General features: G+C 32.7%; 1 protein-coding gene across 1 annotated transcript; it reads right to left on the bottom strand.

Annotated features, from left to right (window-relative positions):
- Positions 1–428: 428 nt before the first annotated feature.
- On the bottom strand, positions 429–24,128 carry LOC132700943 (uncharacterized). Its single transcript, XM_060668543.1, has 5 exons — positions 24,036–24,128; positions 22,913–22,974; positions 22,732–22,758; positions 7,330–7,495; positions 429–572 (listed from the first exon to the last, which is right to left on the bottom strand). The coding sequence occupies exons 1-5, from the start codon at positions 24,126–24,128 to the stop codon at positions 528–530; spliced, it is 393 nt and encodes a 130-aa protein (XP_060524526.1). The 3' UTR covers positions 429–527.
- Positions 24,129–25,150: the final 1,022 nt, after the last annotated feature.

The following is a 25,150-nucleotide window of genomic DNA, read 5'->3' on the forward strand; positions in this document are numbered from 1 at the left end:
GTGAATATTGCTCTCGTACTGGCATAGTAAAAGTAGCGCTCTATTTGGAATAGGTAAAGCGACATACTTAAAAGAAACACACGCAAATTTATTTATTTCAATTAAACATAATAAAACCTTGATATAAAAGATCTTAGCAAAAACGGAACTTAAAACACACATACATATGTACGTATTAAAACTATTTATTATTTCTTGATTATTATTATTTATTTATATATTTATTTATTATTACATTATTATTCTTGGGCAATGTCTGCACAATCGACATGTGCCCACTGCTTGCAATTACACCATCTAATCCATCTCTGCCTAGCTTTTGATTAGAACAACAGGAAATACAAAAGGCGTTGATAATCAGCATGGGTCACTTCTCAAAACGGCGTTTTTATATGGGGATTTTTCTTCAAACACGTCTTCAAATTTATGCTAAGCCTTGTTTTTACCTTCCTAGCGGATGGATGTTTTTCTTTCTTTCTCTCGTTTGGCATATTCTTTTTCTTTCAGTTCCAAAGGCTTTCCTTCTTTCAGTAGTTGGGGCTTGATTTTTCTAGCGCACTTTCCAACCATGACTGAAACAAACACAAAGTTCAAAAATGCTAACAGCAATGTTGTCAGATTCATCTCTTTTACCTTACATGTAATAATTTCGTTATTTTAAAGACCTTATTTATTTTTATTGGAATGAATTTAGTGAGTTCTAATAATTTCAAAATTATGTTTTTATTAAATACTGAGCTACGGCAACTACTTTGTCAGTAAAAAGTAAAAGCAAAATCGCAAAGCTTGAACGATAAAATACAATATACCTGGGGGTTTTAAACATGCAGAATTCAAAAATTAATATGCCGTTTATGAATTATCGGTACATCAATAGTTTGACGTTTTCATCAATCCGGATGTACAAGGTAAAACGCTTTTACATCCCCATCATTTAAATTTGAAATTTGTGGTTTTAATCGGGTCTAACACAAAATTTTTGTTCGGAAACTTTACAATTTTTCGAATTTATCATGTCAACTCCAATTTGCGGCGTACGTAAAGAAAAGACATAAGTGGTTTAAATATAAATGTAAACTTTTTATCGGCCGTTAAAGATTGACGATTCTTGTCCACCGTTTGACATGGAAGTCGATCATAAAATCCTCGTAAAAACTAATTTTATGATTTGAGGATTATATTTGCGAATTTACCCTAGAACATCACTTGAGAACGCTGTTTGAATGCATGATTTATTGAATAAACCACTTAATTCATTGTTTATGCCAGTTCAGCTCCGCTTTACCTTTAGAAGTAATTGCAGATATTAAAATGTATAGATGTTGGTATAAAAGTGTTTCTTTGAAAAACAATTTTGATTTAGTAGAAGTTGGGGCGGGCACAAGATGTAAATTTTGTTTTGTTTAACAAATGTATTCTTTAAATTTATACGCTTGAAATCCAATTAGCGAGTAAGAGGAATACGACATGCTCTTTTCAGGAAACCGTAGAAGTTTTAAGAATTTAATCCTGAAAAATCGGGCAGGTTTCGAGATTTAAGCTGAATTTAATGGGCACTCAACGTCTGACGCGCGAAATAAATAAGAGATGAGATTTCGTAAAGTTAGTTTTTTTTTATTTTATTAAAAAAGAAGCTAGAAAATCGTGTCTTGAATCGCCGAGTTTAATCCGATTTGGTTCATTACTTCAGCGGCTTGAAGTGGTGTTGATAGAGCTGGGTTGCCTCTATACTATATAAATATCTGGAAACGGAAGATAAAACCGTCAGACGTTATAAAGTTGTTTTAACGATTTTTGGCTTTTCTTTGGCAGGTACACTGAACTAATTAAAGCGACTTCCGAATGAGAGATTTTTATATTGCTTATTATGTGGGGAGTTCCATTTCAGTGCATTTGATTTTCAGATATCATACTTAAATTCCATTATAAGCCCAGCCCTACAATGAAAATTATAATCCAAATCCTTTGCTCGCAACTGTGAGCGGATACTAATGACAAAAGCAAAGCAACAAAATGCAGACATTTTGTATATAAAGTGTTTAATTTAGAACCTCGCTTTTTTCGCAGTTTCAAATAAGCTTCGTGATCGACGACCATTGGCGTAGTGAAGGTAATTTCAGTTCAGAAATCAGCAAAAAAAAAAAACGGAGTTTATATAGATTTCGATTTCCCAAACCTTTTTAAAAAATATCAAACATATGAGTTAGTAGTAAAAAGATATTGCTACTTTTAAAAAGTAAATTTGCATACATGAAAACAATTTTCCCGTTCGATCTAAATTTAGTGACTTGTTACACGAAGTATTATTCTAGTTCTCGGAAATGTAAAAGTAAATGAATAAAATTGGAACTGATAAAAAAGTTCTCAAGCTATCGGAAAAATTAAACCTTGCAAAAAATTATCGGTTTAAGACTGTTCAGTGACTGGTTCTGTTGAAGCAGACAAATTAGCAATTCTTTCAAGTCAGAAGGCATCTAGGAGAGAATCGATGCTAGATAATAAATACGAGGAATTTTATTTAGTTTATGAGGTCTGCTCTTGTTTTCTCTATTTGTTTTCGATTTGTTATTAATTTTTGCTATCTTATTGGTTGGAATCCTTTTATATTTGCAAAAGTAGCGTTAATCCGATATTTTTAACTAATGAAACGAGAAAACCATTGACCCTTGTTGTCGTAGCAGCTGTTAGAGAAGAGTTTAAGAAGTTTTAATCAGTCATTGCATAACCTAAAAATATAGTTGCCTGCTTCACGAAATTCCAAATACCACCTGGACAAAAACTGCAGGACAAGATTACTCAACACATTAACATTACTGAACATTTCTTGATAAATAAATGGAAATACCATTTTATTTTGTCAGCTTACTTAAATAAGGATATAAATCCAAATTATTACGTCTCTACATTCCTCCAAAAATAACTCAATAAGAAAATTCGGATTTATGAGAGAAGAACGTCATAATCAATTATTGTATTATTGATCTAAAAACACAATTTCAATAATACGTTATTATTAAAAAAGAAGAAATTCAAATTTCTATCACGACTTGGCAACTTGTCGACCTTGGCGCCTGTGTAATTATTAATTAGTTTGGGTTAGTTCGTTTAGTTTAATTATTAATCAGTTCACTATTGAAATGTTGGGTTGTGTTGTAGTAAAAACTGTTTTTGCTAACATTTAAAAAGTAAGTGAACATTTCATAAATAATTGAACAAGGTACTGATTCAAAGATCCGTGTTGTTTTATTGCTTTTCTTTTTTAGTTTAGGTTTGGTTGATTTAGGCAAAAAAAATTGTGCTATTTACACATATTCCTTCTGCATCGTTTGTTGATAAATATCGTCTGGATTCTTGGATTTCTTTATGAAACGATCCCTAGATTTTGTAATTTTTTAAATAAAAATAGACGTGAGTCCCTCGAAATTTTAGAGTAGATTCCCTGTCTTCTACAAACAATAAACCGATCAGATATTTGGAAAGCCTAAGCGAGTGAAACAATCTATGGTAAATACCCACTGTGCCGCCAATGCATTATGTGCATCGGCGGTCGCGTCACAATAATAAAAGTGCACCAGTCGCCATTTTCGTGCCGAATGCAATCGTTGTAAATTAGCATTAGCGTCTACTAACTTTATGCTATTTGTGTCAAAATCAGCCCACGGACCTCTGTATTGCCGTTGCGGATTGCTGCCTTTATTATGCTACAGAAAACACGTTACATCGCCTGACGGCCTGGACCCATTTAATTTCCCAAAGACGTTTATTTAAGGTCGTCTTCCTGCAAGTATCCACACGTTTTCTTTCATCAAATAGCTTTCATTTGGGCCGAACGTTTGGACATTTATTTGATTGAACTGGTACGTTTGACATTGACCATTGTGTTTGTACATTTAATTTGTATAAATATAAGTACTATATAATATTGCCATTATTTATACACCACATATTTGTCTTGTTCATGAAAAGGCATATATATAAATATTGTATAAAAATCTTTCACTCAAACAAATTCGGTGCTTGAAACATAAAAAACCCTAGGAATTGTATTCTCTTATACAAGTAGCTGCTTGTATATATAGTTTTCCAAGTCGTCAAGGATTTTAAAAATATTTATACATTTCCTCAAAGCGCATAATTCTGTAGCTAAATTGTTGATAAAGCTTAATGTCAATAGTGTACGCTATCGCCAACTTGAATTAAATCAAATAAAAGAAACAAAAATTGTTCTGTCGAACCTTTGTTCTGAGGTGTTGAAAGAGTTGCCAAACTATGGGTACACGCAAGCTATATATATTTTCATTTTTTATTTTATCCGAAAATAGAACAATAAATTATTACGATATTATTACTACTATAAAAACACACTTTTCACTTTTTTTTTAATTAGACTTTTTCATAATACTTACGATGTCCAGATAAACAAATTAAATCTAAAGCAATGCATAATGAGAAAAAAAATAAAATTATTAGATATAAAGATCTAGTGGGCTACTTATATTTTTTTTTATGTCATTGCGTAAACTTTCCTTTAAATTTTATTATTTAAAATTTAAATATTTTTAAAAAATTAGAAATACGCAGAAGGTGTGTTCTTATAATAGTAATATTTTATTGTTCTATCAGTTTGCGTTTTTATGATAAAGAGTAAATACATTATTTACAAACAACCCTTTACTTTAAACAAGGAATCGTCCTTTTAGTTTTTCGCATTTGGAAGGTCCTGTATGTAAAAGAATAAATTTTATCATTGTCAAATCGTTCCGGAGGCATAAACACGCTTAATTATCACGCCAGATCACCTGTACCGATAGTTCCGCAAATTATTAAGAAATCGTTAACACCCATTCAAAAAGACAATTCTCAATTATCCAGAGCGTGTCCACGTAATTTAATTTGAAACGTATCGACCTTAAAAAGACCTAAACAATGGAAATCTCAAGAGGGTTTCCAATAGAAAGCGATGGCGGATATACGAAGTCCCAGCACAAAAATTGAATACTAAATACGCAGTTCCAAGTTCTTTCACGATGGCACAGCTGTTATGGGGCTGTAAAATTTATTTATGTATCTCAATGAATAATGGGAGGAAACAGTAAATACCGGCTAACCCAAGTGACCATATTTCATATTTTTTCTTCAATTTTTATTGACCAGCGTATGATATACATAGTAATTCATGTGTAATTCGTCGTAAGCTTTGCTTTTAAAACTGATATAAAGTGTTGTTCATTAATGATTCAGCGGAGCCTAATTATTATATTTTATAAACACGTGACGCCGTTGACAATTTGCCTAGTTTGCAAATTTAATTCCGACTTTTCCCAAGAAAAAGGTTTTCAGTTATATGTAATTGGGTATACTACACATATTCATTGTTATCTACGATGCTAACGAACAATAACCTAAACATGTCCATAAGAATAATATTCTTAGAATGTTTACACCTGGTCTTTGTCGTTGTATAGGGTAGATACGTGGCTCAAACTACAAAACTATTTAAAGCGTTCAAAATTTAAGTCCTTGGACTAGAAAAATTCCTAACGAGACGTTATTGGATCTGAAGGGGAAGGCGAGTTATGACTACAATTAGTTGAGAAAACAAAACGAAAATTATAAATTTTTACTTACTTTACTTACATGCATGGAAGATTCGACGGGAGCATAAATCGTACTAAAAAATAGAATAGAAAGGGATTTGCTGATATGGAGGCTGAAGAACCAGCAGGCTTTAGAGCAGGAAAATCCACAATTGGTTATCTTTTCTCACAACTCGTAGAAAAGAAGAGAGCATTTAATCAAGCAGTTCATCTCTTATTTGTTCTCTCAAAAAAGCGGATGACAGCGTACCCCTAGTAAAACTGTTGAAGGCTTTACAACAAAACACTATAAATTCAGAAATAATATATCGAGGAACAAGAACGAGAGCTAAAACAAATTATGGTTTAACAACAGGATTTATGGTTACCGAAGGCCTTAAACAGGGTTGTTGCATGTCTCCAACGTTATTTAAAATTTATTTGGAAAACGCACTAAAGATTTGGAAGCGAAAGTGCAAGAATATGGGAATACAAGTGGATGAAGAGTATCCCGTTTACACTCTATCGTTGTTGTTGTTGCAGACGATATGGATCACCTGCAAACTGATGGAGAAATATGACATGTGTACTATGGGACAAAAATATAAATGTAAATAACAAAAAAATAATTTACAATTCAATCGTTAAAAGCATCGAAGTTTGACATCTGAAAGAAAAAACACAGAAAAGCATCGAAGTTTGACCTCTGAAAGAAAAAACACAGAAAACACTAAGAGGTACGGAATACTGGAGAAGGGCGTCCGGAAAATCTAGAAGGGACAGAATATTAAACGATACGATAAGACAGAACATAGAAATAAAACACGATACTATCAATGAAATTAGAACTCAGCAGTCGATCTGGCATGGACACGTACAGAGAATGCCACAATATCGATTCCCAATAAAAATTTTAGATTGGACCTCTTAAGGAAAAGTCGTGGTTGGGGAATGTCCGGAGAACTAATTTACATTGCAAAAGTTCTTAAAACACAAGAAGTAGAAGAATTAATTGACACTTTCAAAACGATTATTTTAACGCTTTTTGGACATAAATCTATTTGAAAAAATAATCGTCTGAATTTGTTCGTTTTATTTAGTGTGCATTTAAAAGATCAGTAAATGGTTTATCACCTTGAAAAATAAAAATTAAAGGTAACCTGTATCAATAAGCCACAAAATTTTAAGTGGTTCTACATAGTTTGTAGTTTCGAAGCCCTACGCGTGATCAATAAGGATATTTCATAACAGTCAATTTTTTTGTCAGTAAATGCCTAAATATTTGTTGACAAAAACGCGCAAACGAATGATGTGGTATCATTTGAAACAATTATTTTAAAAATTGCTTTGATTTTATTGAATGTTTAACAAAAGTTAAATATTTTACAGTTACTTATTTCTCAAACATACCAATGACTTTGTTTACACCGCCTTTTATAAATTACTGTAAGTAGTAATTAGGATCCAGTCAGATAAAGCTTAATCAGTACGTCAACCTTATACAATTTAAAACACGCAGTTAAATTGGATAACAAGAGAAAATAAGACTTTGTTTTTTGAATTTTCTGACCTAATACCCCTATCGGATTTTCCAGCTATGGATTGTAGTATACAGAAATTATTTTGTTTGACTAAGAAATATCGGAAAAAGAAACTCACTTACCCCTGATCTTAGTGGAGCCTATATGTGTTTATATCCAAAAACACAAGCACCTACATACAACAACAAACTATGTATGCATGAGATACTTACTGACGAAAGCTGCTCCCTCCATAACTGCAATATTGCCGGCAAACTTTCTACTTTTTTTTGGCAATTTTCCCAGATACCGCCAGTGTTTCTAGGGAACTGTAAAATTGCCGCTATGCATTTAAACGATTTGCTTAAGGCAACCAAAACGCCCTTTGTAAAATTGATCCTACAAAAAAAATTTAAATTTCCAAACCATGTAAAATCTTTTGTGGGAGAGATTCAAAACTGTGTCGTTCATATAAAAACGGGGTGAAAGGGATGCGCAAAAAATGCGGAATGTTCTCAGCAGGTAACTGTTCAATTCTGTATATTTCGGCGAACGGGTAGGGTTTAGGAGGCTTTACGGTTGTTAATGTAACCGCAGTTTTGCTATAGTGTATAAAAAAAGTTACCAGCACATCGTGGTTTATTCAAAGTTCATTCTTTATTGGCCTATATATTTTACATACATTTAGAAAATACATCGTATTTTTCAATGCGTTGTGGATAATCATATTTTCTGTAGGGATCCCGCATATTAAAATTTTTATCAATAAATTGAATCGTGATGAAATTTGCATTTAGAGGGGTGATTTCTGTACGCTACTATATAGAAAACACATGGTGGGGCACATCTCCTTAGATGGGTCTGGCAAACATGGACACAAATATGGAAAAAAACTTTCGTCATAAAGATCGGCACGAGGCGGGTCACATATGCCAGACAAATAAAATTCAATCAACTTGAAAGCTTTTCCAACGAAAACAAAGGCAATATAATAACTCTATACAAACCCATATTGGGTGGAACGTTTGAAAATCTTTAGAGGGTGTTTCTAATGACGCGTGGGTTAATAGCAACGATTTTTGGAAACTAGGGTAAAACGGATAAAAAACGGTAAAAAATTTAGTATAGCTATAATGGTTGTTTTTTTTTTTCATAATTAAGCTTAAGAAGATCATATTTTTGTTTTCTTTTATTTTGATCATTTATTATCGATAATCAGTCACAGTTAAGAAAAACAAGATTTTTGTTATTCTGTTTATGAATTGCATTATTTTACTTTTCGAAAAAGTGGTTCTAAAATAAACGACAGCGCACTCTCTCCAATAAAACCTATTTTTTATTTTATTTTCTAATTATTCCACAACAGATAATGAACCCAACAATGAAAAGGAACCTAACATCAACAGCAGTATGAATACTTGGATTGTACCAAACCAGTGGCAGCTCTTCGGTTTTTGATTATTGGCGATACGTTTGTTGTTGAATTTTCAGAATCTTATTACAATAACAATTGTACAGAAGTTCCTGGAATGCAATTAAAATATTTGCTTTTCGTGCATCTCCCAAAATTTTTTAAAGTAACCTCTAATGTAGATAAACAAAGAGCACTGAGGAGAGTACCTTAATCGATACCAAAAGTAGGTTTTAAATAAAAGAAATTAATAATAATTTTACTCCACGGGATAAAAAATATTTTTAAAATAATTTTCGACGTAATCTTTAATAATAAACTGACTTGTGCCTTTTGTAATGACATCCGAAGAATTTTCTTACCTCTTGTGAGAGAATGTTTCTCATTTCCTGCTTGTTCAGGAATGTCGCTTTTGATATAAATGGCCTCACGTTAGAAAAAGGTACGCAAAATAAGTGTACCTGTATAGTATTTCCAGGGTCATATGTCGCTAAAAATTAATAAAGTTTTAGTAAAAGTACTAAATTGAAAAGCGTAGTAATACGTTTTCAATGTTTTTGCGAAATATTGTGTTAAAACATTTTTTTACCATTTCCCGATAATTATGTGCATATATACAACACATATTATTGAGTAAATTAAAGATTACACCTATGTTTTTAAAATTAAGTGATATTAAAAATTTTATTTCAGAAATAACGTCTCTCAATGGTAGGTATATGTAGATAAGATAAGTGGTTAAGAATATCGAATTTTCATTTTGGTTTGTATAAAAAAACTTATTTAAAGAACTGCCCCTAGTTCCTCTTCATGTTTCTCTTCACAAGTGTGAAATGAAATTGGGAATATCTGATTGGCCGACATCTGTGTGCTTTATTTTTGCACACAAATCAGTGACTACCAATGTCTACCTTTCCGTTCCGCGACATTTGTCAATTTTTCTCTCTCTCGTTTGAACTCATTGGATGTAATCTATTTTGACCATTTTGGACGGTGACAATCTCGTGAATGTAGATCATTAATAATTTCATGCTGAGGTAAATTAATAAAAAAAAATCAAGATAGTAAATCCCTTTTATTGCACAAATTTAAAGGCTTTACGTTTTCCAAAAAATAAAAAAAAAATGGTTAAATGTTCATATTTTTGTTAATACGTCAGTATTGTAAGCCTTTTATAAAGTACTTCTGAAACAATAGACACTTCTATTTTTTGACCAATTAATGTACTTGACACGTTAAAAAAAAACATTAATTTTACTTAATAAGCATTATTCATTTCTTTACGCTTTTTATTTTATTTTTTACAAATATTTATAGAAAATATTTTAGGAATATTATAATGTCTAGGTAAGAATTATAAATGAAGTAGTCTACAACATATTCTTCCATTTAGATAAGTGAGTAAGAGAAAGACTCCATTAGTAGCAACGCCGTCGCCATTCCAATTTACTTCGAGTTCACTGTTCTAACCTGATGTTTTCACCGTTGGCAAGCTATAATGTTGCAGAGCGAATGCTTAATGAACGAGTGGCAAAAGAAAGTCACTAACGTGTGGCATGCTATACCGATAAATTTTTGCAAAACGTCATAAATACATTCACTGAGTGGCCAAGGCCTTTGATACAGTAAGTCATAGGTTATTAATAAACAAATTAGAATCAATTAGTGTCAGGGGTCTTGCGCATCTATTCAAGAGCTACCTCCATAACATAAAGCAACAGTTAGAATTAAGAGCAAACAAACTGTTAACTGTGGAATACCACAGGGAACAGTCTTAGGTCCCATTTTATTTAATATCTACCTAAATGATTTACTTACGATGAATATTAATGGAACACTTTTATTATTTGCTGGTTTGATGAACACTTGCTTACCATAAATTTGCAAAAAACTGTGTATAGACCTTTTCTAATAACGCCTTAGCATTAACAATATTGAGAATTACCTGACATCTGAGTGGGGGCAAATAGAAATAAAAAACAAATATCAAATATCTTGGCATTCTATTGGACAGCCATCTGAAATATTCAAACAGTAGTTAAAAAATCATACCCCTAGTATATATTTTTAACAAAACTAGACAAATTATTTCAATAAAAGAAAACTTATCCCAACTATTTGCAAAGAAAACGATAGGGCAGCGAACATTTTTATTTGTTTTAAATAAATTATATTACATAATTTCTGCCGAAATGAACAATATTACAACATCTAAAGGGTTGGACTATAAATTGTCGAATTGGTTAGTTATATACTCATTTGATATTTTTAACTTGAAATCACCCCAGCAACACACGCGCAAGCTATGGTAGCCATGTCGTAGGACAGCCTGACGACAATGTTAAAAATACCCCAAAAACTTTACCCATTCCGCTCACCGGACAGTTCAGTTTTTCCCTCAAATTACCTCACCAATTTACGTTCCCCGGTGCCGAATTCAGAATTCACGCAACAACCGGCTCAAGAGAAAAAAATCCAATTCTCGGTCAGTCGCCTTGTTCCGTTGCCGGTTAGCTATCGACTTTCGAGTTTATTATAATTAGCGGCCCCGCTGCATGTTAATAATCCCAATAAAGTCCTTATTTAGTGGCAGCTGATGGCTTTTGGCTTTTTACACCAACTAAGCCAATCGAAGTCGAACCGACCAGACCAGTTCACTTGTTGCTCCACGGTATATAGGGAATTAAAATGGCAGATGTTTCGATTGCAACTTTGTCGCCGCATTGCGGTACGAATTTTGACGCGTCCCTTATTCCATGCGAATACGTTTCGGCGCCTTGGCTTATCTATTTTTTTTTGCGATTCGCATTTCGATATTTCATTTGGTTTTCAAATGTAGAACAAACAAACGAGTAATATTTTTAAATAAACTCTACGTAATGCAACAGAAAATTGCTATATATACCTCATGGTGCAGCAAAAACGCTCATCGTTGTAGTTTTATTTATTTATATGTAATAAGGTAATAAAAATGATTAAATTGTTTTATTTCGAAAAATTTATTTATTTATCTCCAGCAACATTAAAAACAATCTAAGAATTTAAGAATTCTATCGTTCACTATATATAGACTTAAGAATCTGTGTGCACTTTAACAAGGCATTGAAAACATTTTTACAAATTCAATCTAATTAACCAATTTATACTTAATGTAGCTTCTGTCGAAAGCGGCCGTATAGTAGATTGTGGATGTTATTCACTCTACCACATTGTTCAGAATAAGCTTCTCCTACAACGTGTATAGCCTGTACAATGAACTTCCCCTAACACTAAAAAAATTAAACATACAAAGATTTAAAAGGCAACTAAAGAAACTACGACTTAGAGAAAAATAGATTCCCGTACTTCAATCTAATTGCTTCTTCTCTATTAGTATTTAAAAAAAAATGCACTTGGTATTTCCCAGTATCGCACTATGGTTGAAGCTTTTATTTTTATATTATCATTAAACTCGTCAGTTCTCCCCCCAAAATTGCAAAATTTGACAAACGTTTTAATGCACTTGAAAAAGAAAAAAATCTCTCCTCTGTGATATTATGCTTTTTAGTTTGGAAGTTGGGTAAGATTTAGGGGCTGGAACTTGGACAATTTAATTGCTTCCCAGCCCCTTTTTGCATTATGTTATAAATATTGTTTTTGTATGTGTTACCTTTGAAGATGCAAATAAATGTATTATTATTATTACTATTATTACTCTATATTACTATTTATATATCTGAACAACTAAAGAGTGACTATATGAAACAGATGGAATGCAATTATGCGGATAAATAAAAAAATACCAAGAACTATACAATGCGTATTTATATTCAACGGACAACCAAGTGATTTTACTATTTAATGGCCACTATTTTGTAAAGTTAGTTTGGTATGGTATATTGGTAAATTGGTATGGTATAAGAAATATATTTTCGCCATTTGGAATAATATAATTACTATTTTGTACATATCTCGTGAAATTTTGTATGGCTTTGTGCAAGTCCTTGATGTTTCTTACCGCTGATTTTATATACTGATAACTTTGTAACATTTTGACATCACTTAAGTCTAAGCTAGAATATAACTTGTTTTTGTTATTTATCACTTTCAATGCATATTTAAGACTAACAATCAAACCCCAATTATGGTTTCATTGGCCAATGAGTTTTGATTATTTTTGTGCATTTTACCAATATTTTTGTGTCCGCTACAATCTGGGAGTCGAAACACTTTTTTTTTCAAACATGGTGGTAAGAAATAATTAAAGTCGTTCTATTTAAACTAATTAACCATGAATATTCAATTTAAAATGATCCTTCCAAATTAAACACTTTTGTGAAAACTCCTTTGGTATTCGTTGAATTCCTTTTACTTCTTGTTATTCTTCTGAGCATGAGTGGTTTTCTGTTTTATGCTTATATTTACGCAATATGCAAAACAATTTTGGTTCAACTGAAAATCGCATTCTGTTTACTTTTGGTTAGTTTAATTAAACATTGCATAAACACGACAAACCAACCAAAATAACTCTCTATAGTTATTACTCGCAGAGAAATAATTGTAAAAAGGGGTGGACCTCCGATCTTACAAATGACGGTAACTATGGATAGATCGATAGAAGATCGGGAATGTTGCCCACATTTGACGGATTTCAAAGAGTTGTTTTTTAATAATTTTATATCGTTTATACATTGAGTTTTTTATTGGTAAACTAATCAGAAAATATATTTCTTAGGGTTCTCTTAACTTTTAGGAAAAATTGTTATCTTCGATTTTAAGGCATTTAACAAATTGATCAATTATGTTATTTGCAATTACATATTTTTAAATAATTTAGTATTACTAAAAGTGAGTCGTATTACATCAAGATTAAAATCGGATTTAATTTAAATGTCAGTCGTTAAATTGTTAAATAAACATCTTGCACGGGATTTAGAAATCTGGATCTATATAAATCTAATCTCATTTTAATCCAAATTAATGTAGGTATAATAAACGAGATGGATAAAGAAATTGATATTGATGTTGTTCAAATTTTATATTCCATGTCTGATAACAACAAAACATTTCCCATCCATTTCACACGCGTTCTGCTTTCCTGTTAGTAAGTATGTAGTTTCGGATCATACCTACCTTACCCGTTCAGTACTAAGAACCCCAAGTGCAGTTGCAATGAGTCCAAAGTGCATTTATTTCGACTTGGAAAATTGCTGTCGCGTGTGCATATATTACTATCGATCCAATTTTTTTGCATTATTTGGTAATTTTTTAAAGATTTTTCAACGCGCTCTTGATTGTATCCCTAACGTTTTAAAATATCAAACGCTAAATACTCTTAAGTATTTTTTATATGCAGAAATTTAAGAATTTCGAATTCGAGCGAAGTGCCATTATTTTTAGGCGTATTTTTAACGATTACATATATCATAACTAACCTAACCAATCGAAAAATATTTCACTAATAAAGTTTTAACGACATTATAAATTAATTGGTTCGCGCCGTGCGTATATTTCCAAATTTCCGACGGTTCCGCCCGCTATTGCACTCTTCTGTTAGAACAGGACGCAACACAATAAAAGCATTAAATAAACAATTTGCTTTTTGTATTATTTAAACTAATACAACATTGCATTCTAAATATAAATTCTACTAGGATCGCATGCAGCGGAAGAGGTATGGCAACAATGCACGCGATCTAGGATAGTCGATGCATAATAGTGCAACCTGCATTGAGTGGGAAGTGCATCGGGCTGTCACGTGACCCGAAGCGTTCGACTCGATACGCGCCGGTTGTTTGGAAAAACGAACTCTGCTGACGTTGATAAGGAGGCCTGTATCGGGAATACGCTCAATTATTGGTTGGTTTATCGAAGCCCTTTTGGCAATTAAAATTAACCTAAAATATTGTTTGGCAGATTTAGTATGGATCCAGGCCTGCAGGTCACAATATAATAATTGCGTTTTCATCGCTCCGTTGTTATCTAACCAAATATAACTTTTCCTCCATATTAACAGAAGTTAATTGCACATAAACTATTGAATCACGTAGGTAATATGAACAAATGACATGGAAATTGCAAAACCCATCAGCAAGAAGTAACTATTTTATTAATATTGTCGGAATTGTGAATATTAACTAAAGTTGTGGGAGCCAGCTGACAAATTGGATCATGCAGTTGCTTAAGGTAGCTCAACGCAGCAGGTTGTAAACCATTATTAATGGAGTATGAAACATTCACGCTACTTTGAATATTATGGCACCCCAAAACATACCCTATGGGAAGTCTCCACATCTTCGCAAGAGTGTTCTATATAAACAACAAAGTGACGTCACTCAAAACGTTCCAATCTTGACTTTGGTCAGCCCTTTCTTTTCACCATATTTATGTGATATTAACGGCAATGCCAACCGAGAATAGTATGACATCCGGATATCTGTCGACCCCTAGCTAGCCTCCCCTCATTCCCTACTGAGCTGGTTCCTACAAAAATATTAATCCATGTTTACTTTTATGTGAAATTAACAAAGTCTATATTGTAATAGTAAGTAGATATTTGTAAACGAATGGGGCACAAATGTTATCGTACAGTAAGATACAGCCATTCAACCAAGCAACAAAACATTATCTTACTGAGCATATTTTGGCTGTAAGGCTGTGAAGCTTGTGCTTTTTAAGAATTCATAAACATTCTTTGAATGTTGAAACAATTTTAATTCAAGCCGTAGTTTCACTTGGAAGCCAAATCTAATGAAATCACTGTTGGTGTATCGATTTTAGAAATATTTTCCCTGGAATTTTCTATATGCCTGAGACATCGTCTCGTACAATACCATTATGTAACGTTTTACTCAGAATCACTTTGAGTTCCATAAAAATATATCATAAAGAGTAAATAGATGTCTTCATTTAAAACATACATAAAAGAGCTTCTAAAATCTCTCCTATCATACATTAAGCACTCATTAACTGTAAGTAGTGCCCAAATTATACCATCAGACACAAAAATGAAACTAACAAAGAATATTGACTTCTGAACGAACTATGAATACCAACCTTCGCTATTGTGAGCAAAACCCGTGAAACTTTTATTTACTACTCTGCTATGTTTGAAGAAACCAAATCCAATAACGTTAAATTTACTGGAATATTTGATTTGTATATTTTTATAAATCGCTCTAATAAAAACAAGCGTGTGGCACAAGAGGGCCTTTATTTACTGTGGGGTGGATCCGTTGTAAATATTTGGAATGTATATCTGTATATAGTAGGGGAAAGAACTCTCTTCAAGTTTTCTCGCATTCAGATGTATATATGTCGCTGCCGTATCCAATACTTCGATTTTCAAAAAAAGACAGACATGTAATAAAATTATCCAAAATATTGGAATTTTTGAAATAGCCTGTGGCAATAGATATATTTCAAAAATTTCGGAAAGAATCTTTGGCGAATTGAATATTGATTGTTTTCATTTTGTTTTAATTTTTCTTCGACTGTCGTAATTTTTCTGGAAATATATAGGAGGAAAGGGTAAGATTTTAATTGCCTTAAGCCATAAAGTAATTGTGTATCCAGTATTTATTGCCCAGACTTGCCGGTGTTTTAAATAAGTTTTTTGACCAAAAAATCTAAAATGCCAAACATAAAGAAGGGTACTTCAAATACCCATTCTAATAAAAAAGATTTTATGCAATTACTACAAGTAAAGTGTTATAATATAAATAATAAATATCCCACATCTTCATCAACTATTTTTTATTTGCTGGTCCATAAATAAAATCCTTGCCGGAATATTTTATAGCCCGGGATAACATCAGACACGTATCAAATTTGATGTCATATAAAAACACTTGACTTATTTAAGCGCCAAAGATCAAAGAGAAAGATCTGCTGAATGGGGACACTTTAACGGGCCATGTTTACCACTGAGAGTTTTTTGCCACGTTTATAACAACATATGTTGTTTGCTGCTTTTTATTCGATGATATATCGATAGTTCTTGATTTTCATTTGCATTGTCATTAAAACCTTGGATTACCTGATTTTAATTTGTTTGTCTTTTAGAATATACATTTGAGTTTTTTGGGCTTTAGTGTACAGTACAAAGCTTAATATTCTTCAGCAGTGTAGCTAATTTTTATAAAATGTAATTGAGATGTGCATAATTATTGACGGTATATACATATACCCCTACTGTATAACATTATGTCTAATTTATTCTGTAAATAAGGATAATAAGGGCTATTTGTTATTATTATAATATTATTTTTTAAATTCTACATATTTATTAAATAAATCAAGTTGCAGAACCGTCGGTGGAAATCATTTAGAACGCGCAGAAAGAGAAAAATATCTCATATCCAGCCCGTTTCGAATCCATTACTTCGAAAATACAAAATCCAATTTAAATTCCTATTCGAGTCGCGTATTTTTCGCATTCCCGAAAAAGAAATAAGATTGACCGAAATATACCTGCGGACTGAGCGAGCTCGGCAGACTTGGATAAAGGGAAAAGCTTTATGGAAGAAATCCGTTTCCGGGTGCGAGCAGTTATCCTCGGGAGCGTCGAATGCTTGCTCAAGGAAATTTCCCGTCGTAAAGCTAAAACGCTACAATTCAGGGAAATCTTGATATCTCCGAATTTTTAAGACGCGCTTGTGCTTTGTATTTAAAGTGCGAAGTATTCGGATAACCTAGATTTTGTTTATTGCTAGATTGTATAGTATAGTATTGGTAGTAAAATATTAAAATATCATCACATGACTATTGAACCACTATAACAATATAATTTTAAACACTTAATAACTTTATGTTTGGTGTAATTGTTTGTTTTTTCAAAATGAAATGAAGAAGTAGTAGTTCAAAAGGAGATGTATTTAGCAGCACCGAAGGACTTAGTTCCACATCCGTAGAAGGTGCTAACGAATATTCAGCAACCTCGCCACTCGTCTTGCTTAAAAGTGGATTTTAACGTGTGGATGGGATTAAAGTCATTGAAACCTATTGATTTATTTTCAGTTCAAACACAACGTCAAAACGCTCTCTCAAATGTTTAAATAATTCCTCAAAACTTTAAAATTAATTGAAACTAATCAAAACTAAAAACAAAGAGATAATAATAATAATTATTTTTTTGTTGTTTTGTTGTCTCAAGAATACATTTCATATTACAATAACTTGTATAGTACATGGCGAACAAAAAAAATTATTTTAAACAAAAGTTTCAGACATCTGGCAGAACCAGATACTGATCAAATCTAGTTTTATCCATATAACCTATATAACAAAAATTCTGGTTCTGTAGAAACACACTGCATAAACTGTAAATTGGATTCCTTGTATCTGTCAGTCCTTGTATTTGTAAAATAATGTAGCACGATGTAGTCTAAACCTATTAAACATATTGAGCCAACCGGAAGGTGCCAAATATGGAGAGATATGACATCGCCGACGAACCCCGTGTAGAAGATATCTTGAGGTAAATTAACCAAAACGCCGATCTTATTGATTAAATTAAAATCCGAAGTAACTTTAACATTCGATATGGAAACTCTGTGCACTGTATTACTTTCAAATTTCATTAGAGAATATCATAAATATGGCCCAAGAGTTCTACTGAGTGTTCAAAAAAAACTTATGGTATATTACTACTAGCCTAACAAGTTATTTTACGAATTCTGAGCTTTGTCCTTATTACATTATGTCGCGACTGATTTGATATTATCCCAACATTGTCTTAGTGCAAAATTCCTTCATATCTGATGTTGCCCCTGTAACACACCCTTACAAACGTATGATATCCCGCACCCCTTAATGGATCAGTGTTTACACAAACCGTCAGATTTCGAATAAATATGGTTTCCCGTGGCAAAACAGCAAGCCGGATAAGCTAGGGAGTAGCAGTGTATTGCGAAGGAAACTTCTTTCCGTCATACAGTGGTGTCGTTATAATTCGAAGACCCAAAAGAAATTATCTGAAAATGTTAATTCAAAAATTGGATTCCATGGTGGAATCTGTATTTTTTAACCTGAAACCTACTTTTAGTTATGAGTAGGTTGACTACATACTTTAATAACTTTTACCTCCCAAAAACATAATTTTTTGGGCTGCTATTTTTCATTAAATTTAATTAAAAAATTAAACTGACTGGTCAAACTGTTGAATCCACGAATGGTAAGCAGGTATGCTGGGCGCTAAACTCTTATTAGTGCATTGAAAAATATTTTGAATTCGTTGAGTCGGTCAGATTTTTCCCAGGATTATTATTGTTTATTATTATTATTCGCCGGTATTACTGCAAAATTTAAAAATTGCTCTAAAATCAGTTTTATTATTTTAGTTGTTCTCAGTAGACGATCACAAATGTATTTTGCTATTATTTAGAATAAAATTTAAAGCTTGACTCCTTTTATTACAAAAATTGATACAGAAATGTATTTTAAGATGTTTTGTACCTATGTCTTGTGTTTTATGTACATCTAGGTCCTTTTGATTTATCGGAAATTCACGACTGTATATTTATTTTATAAAATTATAGGAGGTGATATATTTTTTTCTACAAATTAGAGCTATTAAATATCAATCCTGTATTAATAGTATATTATTCAAAAAGTGCGGTGAACGGCATTTGACGCACGAGTTTATTTGACACGAGCGGGGCGAGTTTTTAATAAACAAGTGAGTTAAAAAGTTTTTCTACTCTAGAGTGCGGGAAGCGACACTTTACCACGTCAGTTTCGTTTCCCACGGATCCGAGCCACTTCGGATATTTCCCGGATTTTACCACGCGGGTTTGGGAGCAATCGAATCTTCTCGAAAATATTTCCCATGCTTTCAATTTTGACGTTTGACGTGTTGCATCCGTGGGAAACGAAACTGACGTAGTAAAGTGACACTTACCGCACGCTAGATCGGTGTATAATTAAGCATTTTACAAACGGGAGTAGAAAAAGTATATTTTTTTGGATATTTATAATTATTATGCTTTTATTTCTTCCATTTCCAAAATTATTTGCCTCCATTACCATAAATATTAAATTAAATATCGCAGCCCAATAATAAACCAGGCGATACATTAAGGAAGCAAAAATTCAAAAGCAAAATTGTTCGTTGGTTCCCATTCAGCTCGTTAAAAAAATTTCGGGACGCCTATGACCCCGAGTCCAATTTCCGTTTGGTGCTCCCCAGCGGTCGAAAGCTTTCTCGTGTTAGTCGCTGATTCCTATAGCTATAAAGTGAACTGACCTGGCAGCTCTTATTTATTCTTTTGGCGAAAGGCCGTTTTAAACCGCGGGGACGCGGACATGTTTAATAGATTGTCGAACAATATGAGAAACACGATTTAAATTTTAATTACCATCATTGGAGGCTTTAAATCATTGCATAGAAAGGAAATCTTTTTTCTTAATTAATTGCTGTTCGATGGTAGAGAAAAACACGTAGGTGTGTGTTATTTAGAACAAGAACAGTTTTCTCTGGGTCGCGGATGTCTTGTAGAAGTTTCTTCAAATATTGTTATTTTTGGGTCGCAAAACAAATGAAAAAAGTTGTTATAGTTGCCCCTTGGAGTCAAACAAGTCCCGCTTGACGGTAATGTTTTATTTCAAGGGTGTTGATTAAAATTACAAATAAAGGAATTATGTTGTAATCAAACCGGGATTAATATACGTTCCAGTGGTAGGTTCTGAATAGAATTTAGATAAACTTAATTCTAATCAACCCCAAGTTCCTTAATGCTTTGTTTAGCAACTCAAAACGTACACAAACCGTCTACGCATCGTTAATATATTTATATTCGCGAGCATTTCTGTATCCAATTTAGCCGGAGCATCGTGCAACATATCCATTTCTTTATCGCCGGCAACTTAAGAATTTAATGTTCCCCTCAAGTATTTGAGCTTACTGTAGCTTGTACAAGGTCCAGAGTGCGGACGGGCAGATTTAATCTTATAAAATGGCGACTCTCAAGTTTTGCAGAGATCTCACTGCTGCGCTTTTAAGTGCTTTTGGCCCCGACCTTACTTGTTCGAGATTCGAAACGCCCAACTCGTCCGCTCCGTACCACTTTATACGTTTTACATTTTATTCAAGCATTAAAAAAGATACAAGTGGAAATTAATGCATAATATTCTTTTTATTGCGTCGACTGGTGCAAAACCGAGTGCGAAACAGTGATCGTTTAAGATTTGTTGTGTTATATAAAGTGCGAAGTACCCTTCGATGATTAAATATTGTAATTTGTGGTAAATATTTAAAATTACCATCATAGGCTAGTTGAAAAGCTGTAGCTATATGATACAATATAAATAAGAATATTCCTTGAATTGTAATGGGCTATAGTTCCGTTTATTTATCATTGCAACATATAGATCTATATAATAAACTCCAATCTCTGAAATTTCTATATAAATTAGGTTCTCAAAATTCAAGGCCTTATCTTTAGATTTGCAAATAGTAATATATTACATGTTGCGAAAACAGTAATCGTTGGATTAAAATTTTTGTAATTGAATTGGTTATCTGGAAGTAACAAATTTTGCAGTAGAAAGAAAAGACATTTTAAAATCTAACTGTGTACAAGTATTATTTGAACTAAAAAGAGGGACGTCCTTCCTTCCTTTAAAATTTCGGAGCAGCTTTGTGGCACTTGAGATTTGACCTAAGGTGCGGTAAAATTTTTCGTTATCTGTATAGTATTGTACATATTATTTTTCTCTACGACTCCTATGAAAAGTGTCTACAAACGTCAAACGTCAAAAATCACCAATTTCACATGGTGTGCGGAAACTGAATTGATATTTGCCTTATGCCAATACTAAAATTTCCTGACCAATTTTGAGATTGCTTGTAAAAGCTTTTCATCTTGAGTCGTAAAAACTATTCACGGATGAATATGTACAAAATGATAGGTAATTTAAATTGTAGAAAAAAAAGAATATTATGCAAAAAGTGTGGCAAACGGCATATATATATATATATATATATATATATATATATATATATATATATATATATATATATATATATATATATATATATATATATATATATATATATATATATAACTTCACCTCAAATGAGAGGTCTAGCTGTCCCTAATACGAAAACAAGGTACATAAGCTTCTGCGGTAATTGATATTTGTGGCAGAGAAACATCCCAAATGGACAGAAATAGTTATGCCTCAGTTGTTCTTTATCTCTGCACCAAACTTTTTCGCCATAAACTCTGATTACTTCTAATGTCAACGGCAGGCAAAGGGAGGGACGATAATAGCCAAACTTTTTTCTTTCTCCTCCTTCTTTAATGGAACGACTGTTCGCGGTTGCAAAAAATATTTGGTTGTGTGGGCCTTCTCAAATGACTTGTACGTGTAAGAATACAGTTTTCCGGTGGAATTTAAACTTCAAGTAATAAACTTAAGATGTTTAATATATACCATAGTCAAGAATAAAATTGTAAAATTTAGTAATTTGTTTTTTGCGATGTTTCTCTTTTCTTTTTCTTTCCAATTCTTGAAACATTTTCATATCTACCCAAATCAAAATACTATTACAACAAAAAAGCCTAGTTTTAATCTTGATATAATTTCCTACAAGTATTATTAGGCCATTTCAAAAAAATAATATTTGCTTTGAAAAGAATTTCGAATGAAGGAGGTGCAGCGATTCGCGTAGTTGCCGATATTTAAACGTTTTTCTAAATTTCCATATTAAATGTTAGACTATAGTCAGGGTAATCAAATATACTGAATAATTTTTTTCTCCAGAGTGGAACCTGGAAAATTGCGTTCTATACCACACGTGTACGAATACTGATTTTGTTTGGAAGCATTTTTTCTATTGTGAGAAACGGCAACGCTGTTAAAATTGGTCGTTTTATCTTTTGGAATGGTAAAGGCGCGTTAGTACTTTGGACGAGCTTCTGTATAATTTTCTTAATTAAAGTCTTTTTAGGTGCCCTAAGGCAAAAAAGATAATTGGATGAACGGGATATCCCCGGTTTTTTAACAGGTTCATTTTTAAGATAAGGCAAAGGGAGGCAAAGAAGATGTTTTTTATGTTAATCACGTGTATCTTAGTCACGGTAGGATTGTGGATAATTTCATTTTAAAATTGGAAAAATATGGAACAAACGTTTGCTATGATAGTATTGTATATTGTATTGTAGCACTGCGACGCATTTTAGTCTTGCAAATAGACAATAGGTTAAATTAGAAGTTAATAAAACTTGATGGGGTTACTTACGTAGAGCTAATACCAACTCCGACTAGTCTTCGCAATCGCAATTACCGCCACGGGTAAGAAGTGCCCTTTTTAAATCTCGATAACAAAGAAAAACACACCCGGTCTTAAAAAATGCTTCACGGTAATTGCTCAAAGTTGGGGTGGCATAATCTCGACGCTGCTTTTGTGGTTTTAAAATTACACGGTGATTTGAGCACGGTCTATATGAGAGGGTGGAGTTTTCTTTTCCCTTTTCGCTTCGTCCTAAAAAAAAATGACACGACGAAAGTAAATTCGCAAATAAAAATGCCGGAGCGCGTCGTTTGTCTCGAAGTAAAGTACGCCAAATCGCGGAAACACAATGGAAATCTACAAAAGTTTGTATAAAAAAAAATATTGTTTCATCTTAATACAGTAACGTTATGCATTAAAATTGATGAGTCACTTTATATTCTAAACTTGAGAAACCATCATTCGGTATTCGTCATTTTTTTAAATTTGTTGTAGAGACTACCTTTTTCAAAATAATAATTTTAAAACATAATATTTTTTTTATTAATTATTAACAATTAGCCTCACATCTAATTGCTACGTTTACAAAGTTCATTTAAAAAAAAATTGAGAAAAAATATTTTCAGTTTTTTTTTCCAAAATGATCAATGACTTAAAGACTATATTTATTCTGTTGAGGACAAAAGTCTGTTCCGGTAATCCTTCGACAATGAACCTTTAATATGTCGATTTACGGATATTCAGCAGTTTGATTGCAAATTTCATGTTCGGTTTAGCCTTTTGTATCTCATGTACTTCTAATTGAATATATAATAAATCTTGTCTACTCCCTGCAAACCATTATTTTAAGACGTCAGTTTCATTAAAACTTTGGTCACGGGTTTGAGAGCGATCGTTTAATTCTGACATTTGTCAGTTCTGATGATCGCCACACATGTTACCTATTCGCCCGTACCCAAAAACTAATAGAAATAGAAAACATATAAATAGTAAACAATACGTTGATAAACTGCCACAACACACCAGTAACTAAAGTGGCCTTTATTAAACTTATTGCATAATATACTATTACATATTTGAAACGCATTTTAATATCTAACTTTTAAATGTATCATCTTCAAATTCGTCTTCTTTACGAAAAAACTCTTCCATGTAATACAACGGATGACATGCTCGCCAATATATTCCTTTTAGCAGTTTTATTTTAGCCCCTTTCTGTGATGGCCTCCCCCGATTTAATTTCGTCTGACGTTTTGGATATGTGCCCGAGTGCTCCAATGGCGGAAATCCATTTTCTAGATTGAGACATTTACATTTAAAATGCCGGATGTATTTTTGTTGAGCCTTTTAGGAATAAATGAAATTGTCTTAACTAATATTTTAGAAACGGCTGCAGTGGGGGACATAGTCTGTGTAAGCAGGGTAATTTTTTTTTTAAATATTTTTACAAATTTAAGTAGTTTCGGTTCAACGGTAATAGTTTTCGTATCAAACATACTCCCTAAATTTCGGATTTTCTAGATTATTTTTCTGTTAAGTGGTCATGTTCATCACCATGACATGCACGATCAGTCGAATCACCACTTAATTTACCTAGAAATTTCTAATCGAAAGTTATTAGATATCGAAATTTTAAACAATTTGATATTTATACTTTTAAAAGGGATTGGTTGATTGTGTTAATATAAGTCAGAAGGCTGCTGTGCTTTCTGACACGTTCATAACTCGTTTTAACTATCACGTACTAATAACTGAAAAATGGGTAACGAGACCGCCTGCTCCTTTATCGACGCTTTGCGTGTAATGAAAGAATATCGCAATCATCTCCTCTCGAAATATAAGATTAATAAAAATGTACAAAACTTGGAGGCTTATAAGGAATTTAGAAATCTTTTCACCTGGGCTGTACGGATTGAAAAAAAATCTTATATTGACTATATTAGTAGTACAAAAAAGTCAAAAGAGATTTGGAAGACCATAGACCATCTGAAGATCTACAACAGATCAAAGAAGGACGTCGATATTCCTAAACATCTGAGAAATCCTGACCTCATTAATCAATATTTTGTTGACTCAGTGCTTCAGATTCCTAATACCGTTGACTTTGATACCATTGCCAAATATCTTAGTACAAAATATACATCAGCAGAATTTGAGCTCGTGCCGATGAACAAGGAGATGGTCGTCTGGGCTTTGATGGGATTGAAATCCAATGCACACGGCACGGATGGAATTAGCCTAGAAATGCTTTGCTGACCAACTATACTGCCTATTCTTACTCAACTTTTTAATCTTTAATTCATAGTCAGATCTGTGATTATTTTACGAATAACAACCTTTTACCTAAATTACAGTCAGGATTTCGCAAAGGGTACAGTACGGCTACAGCTTTGCTCAAAGTTTCGGATGATATTCTCTCAACAGCAGA

The sequence above is a fragment of the Cylas formicarius genome, unplaced genomic scaffold (genome assembly GCF_029955315.1).
Source record: "Cylas formicarius isolate icCylForm1 unplaced genomic scaffold, icCylForm1.1 PGA_scaffold_4__25_contigs__length_36172078, whole genome shotgun sequence".
NCBI lineage: Eukaryota > Metazoa > Arthropoda > Insecta > Coleoptera > Brentidae > Cylas > Cylas formicarius.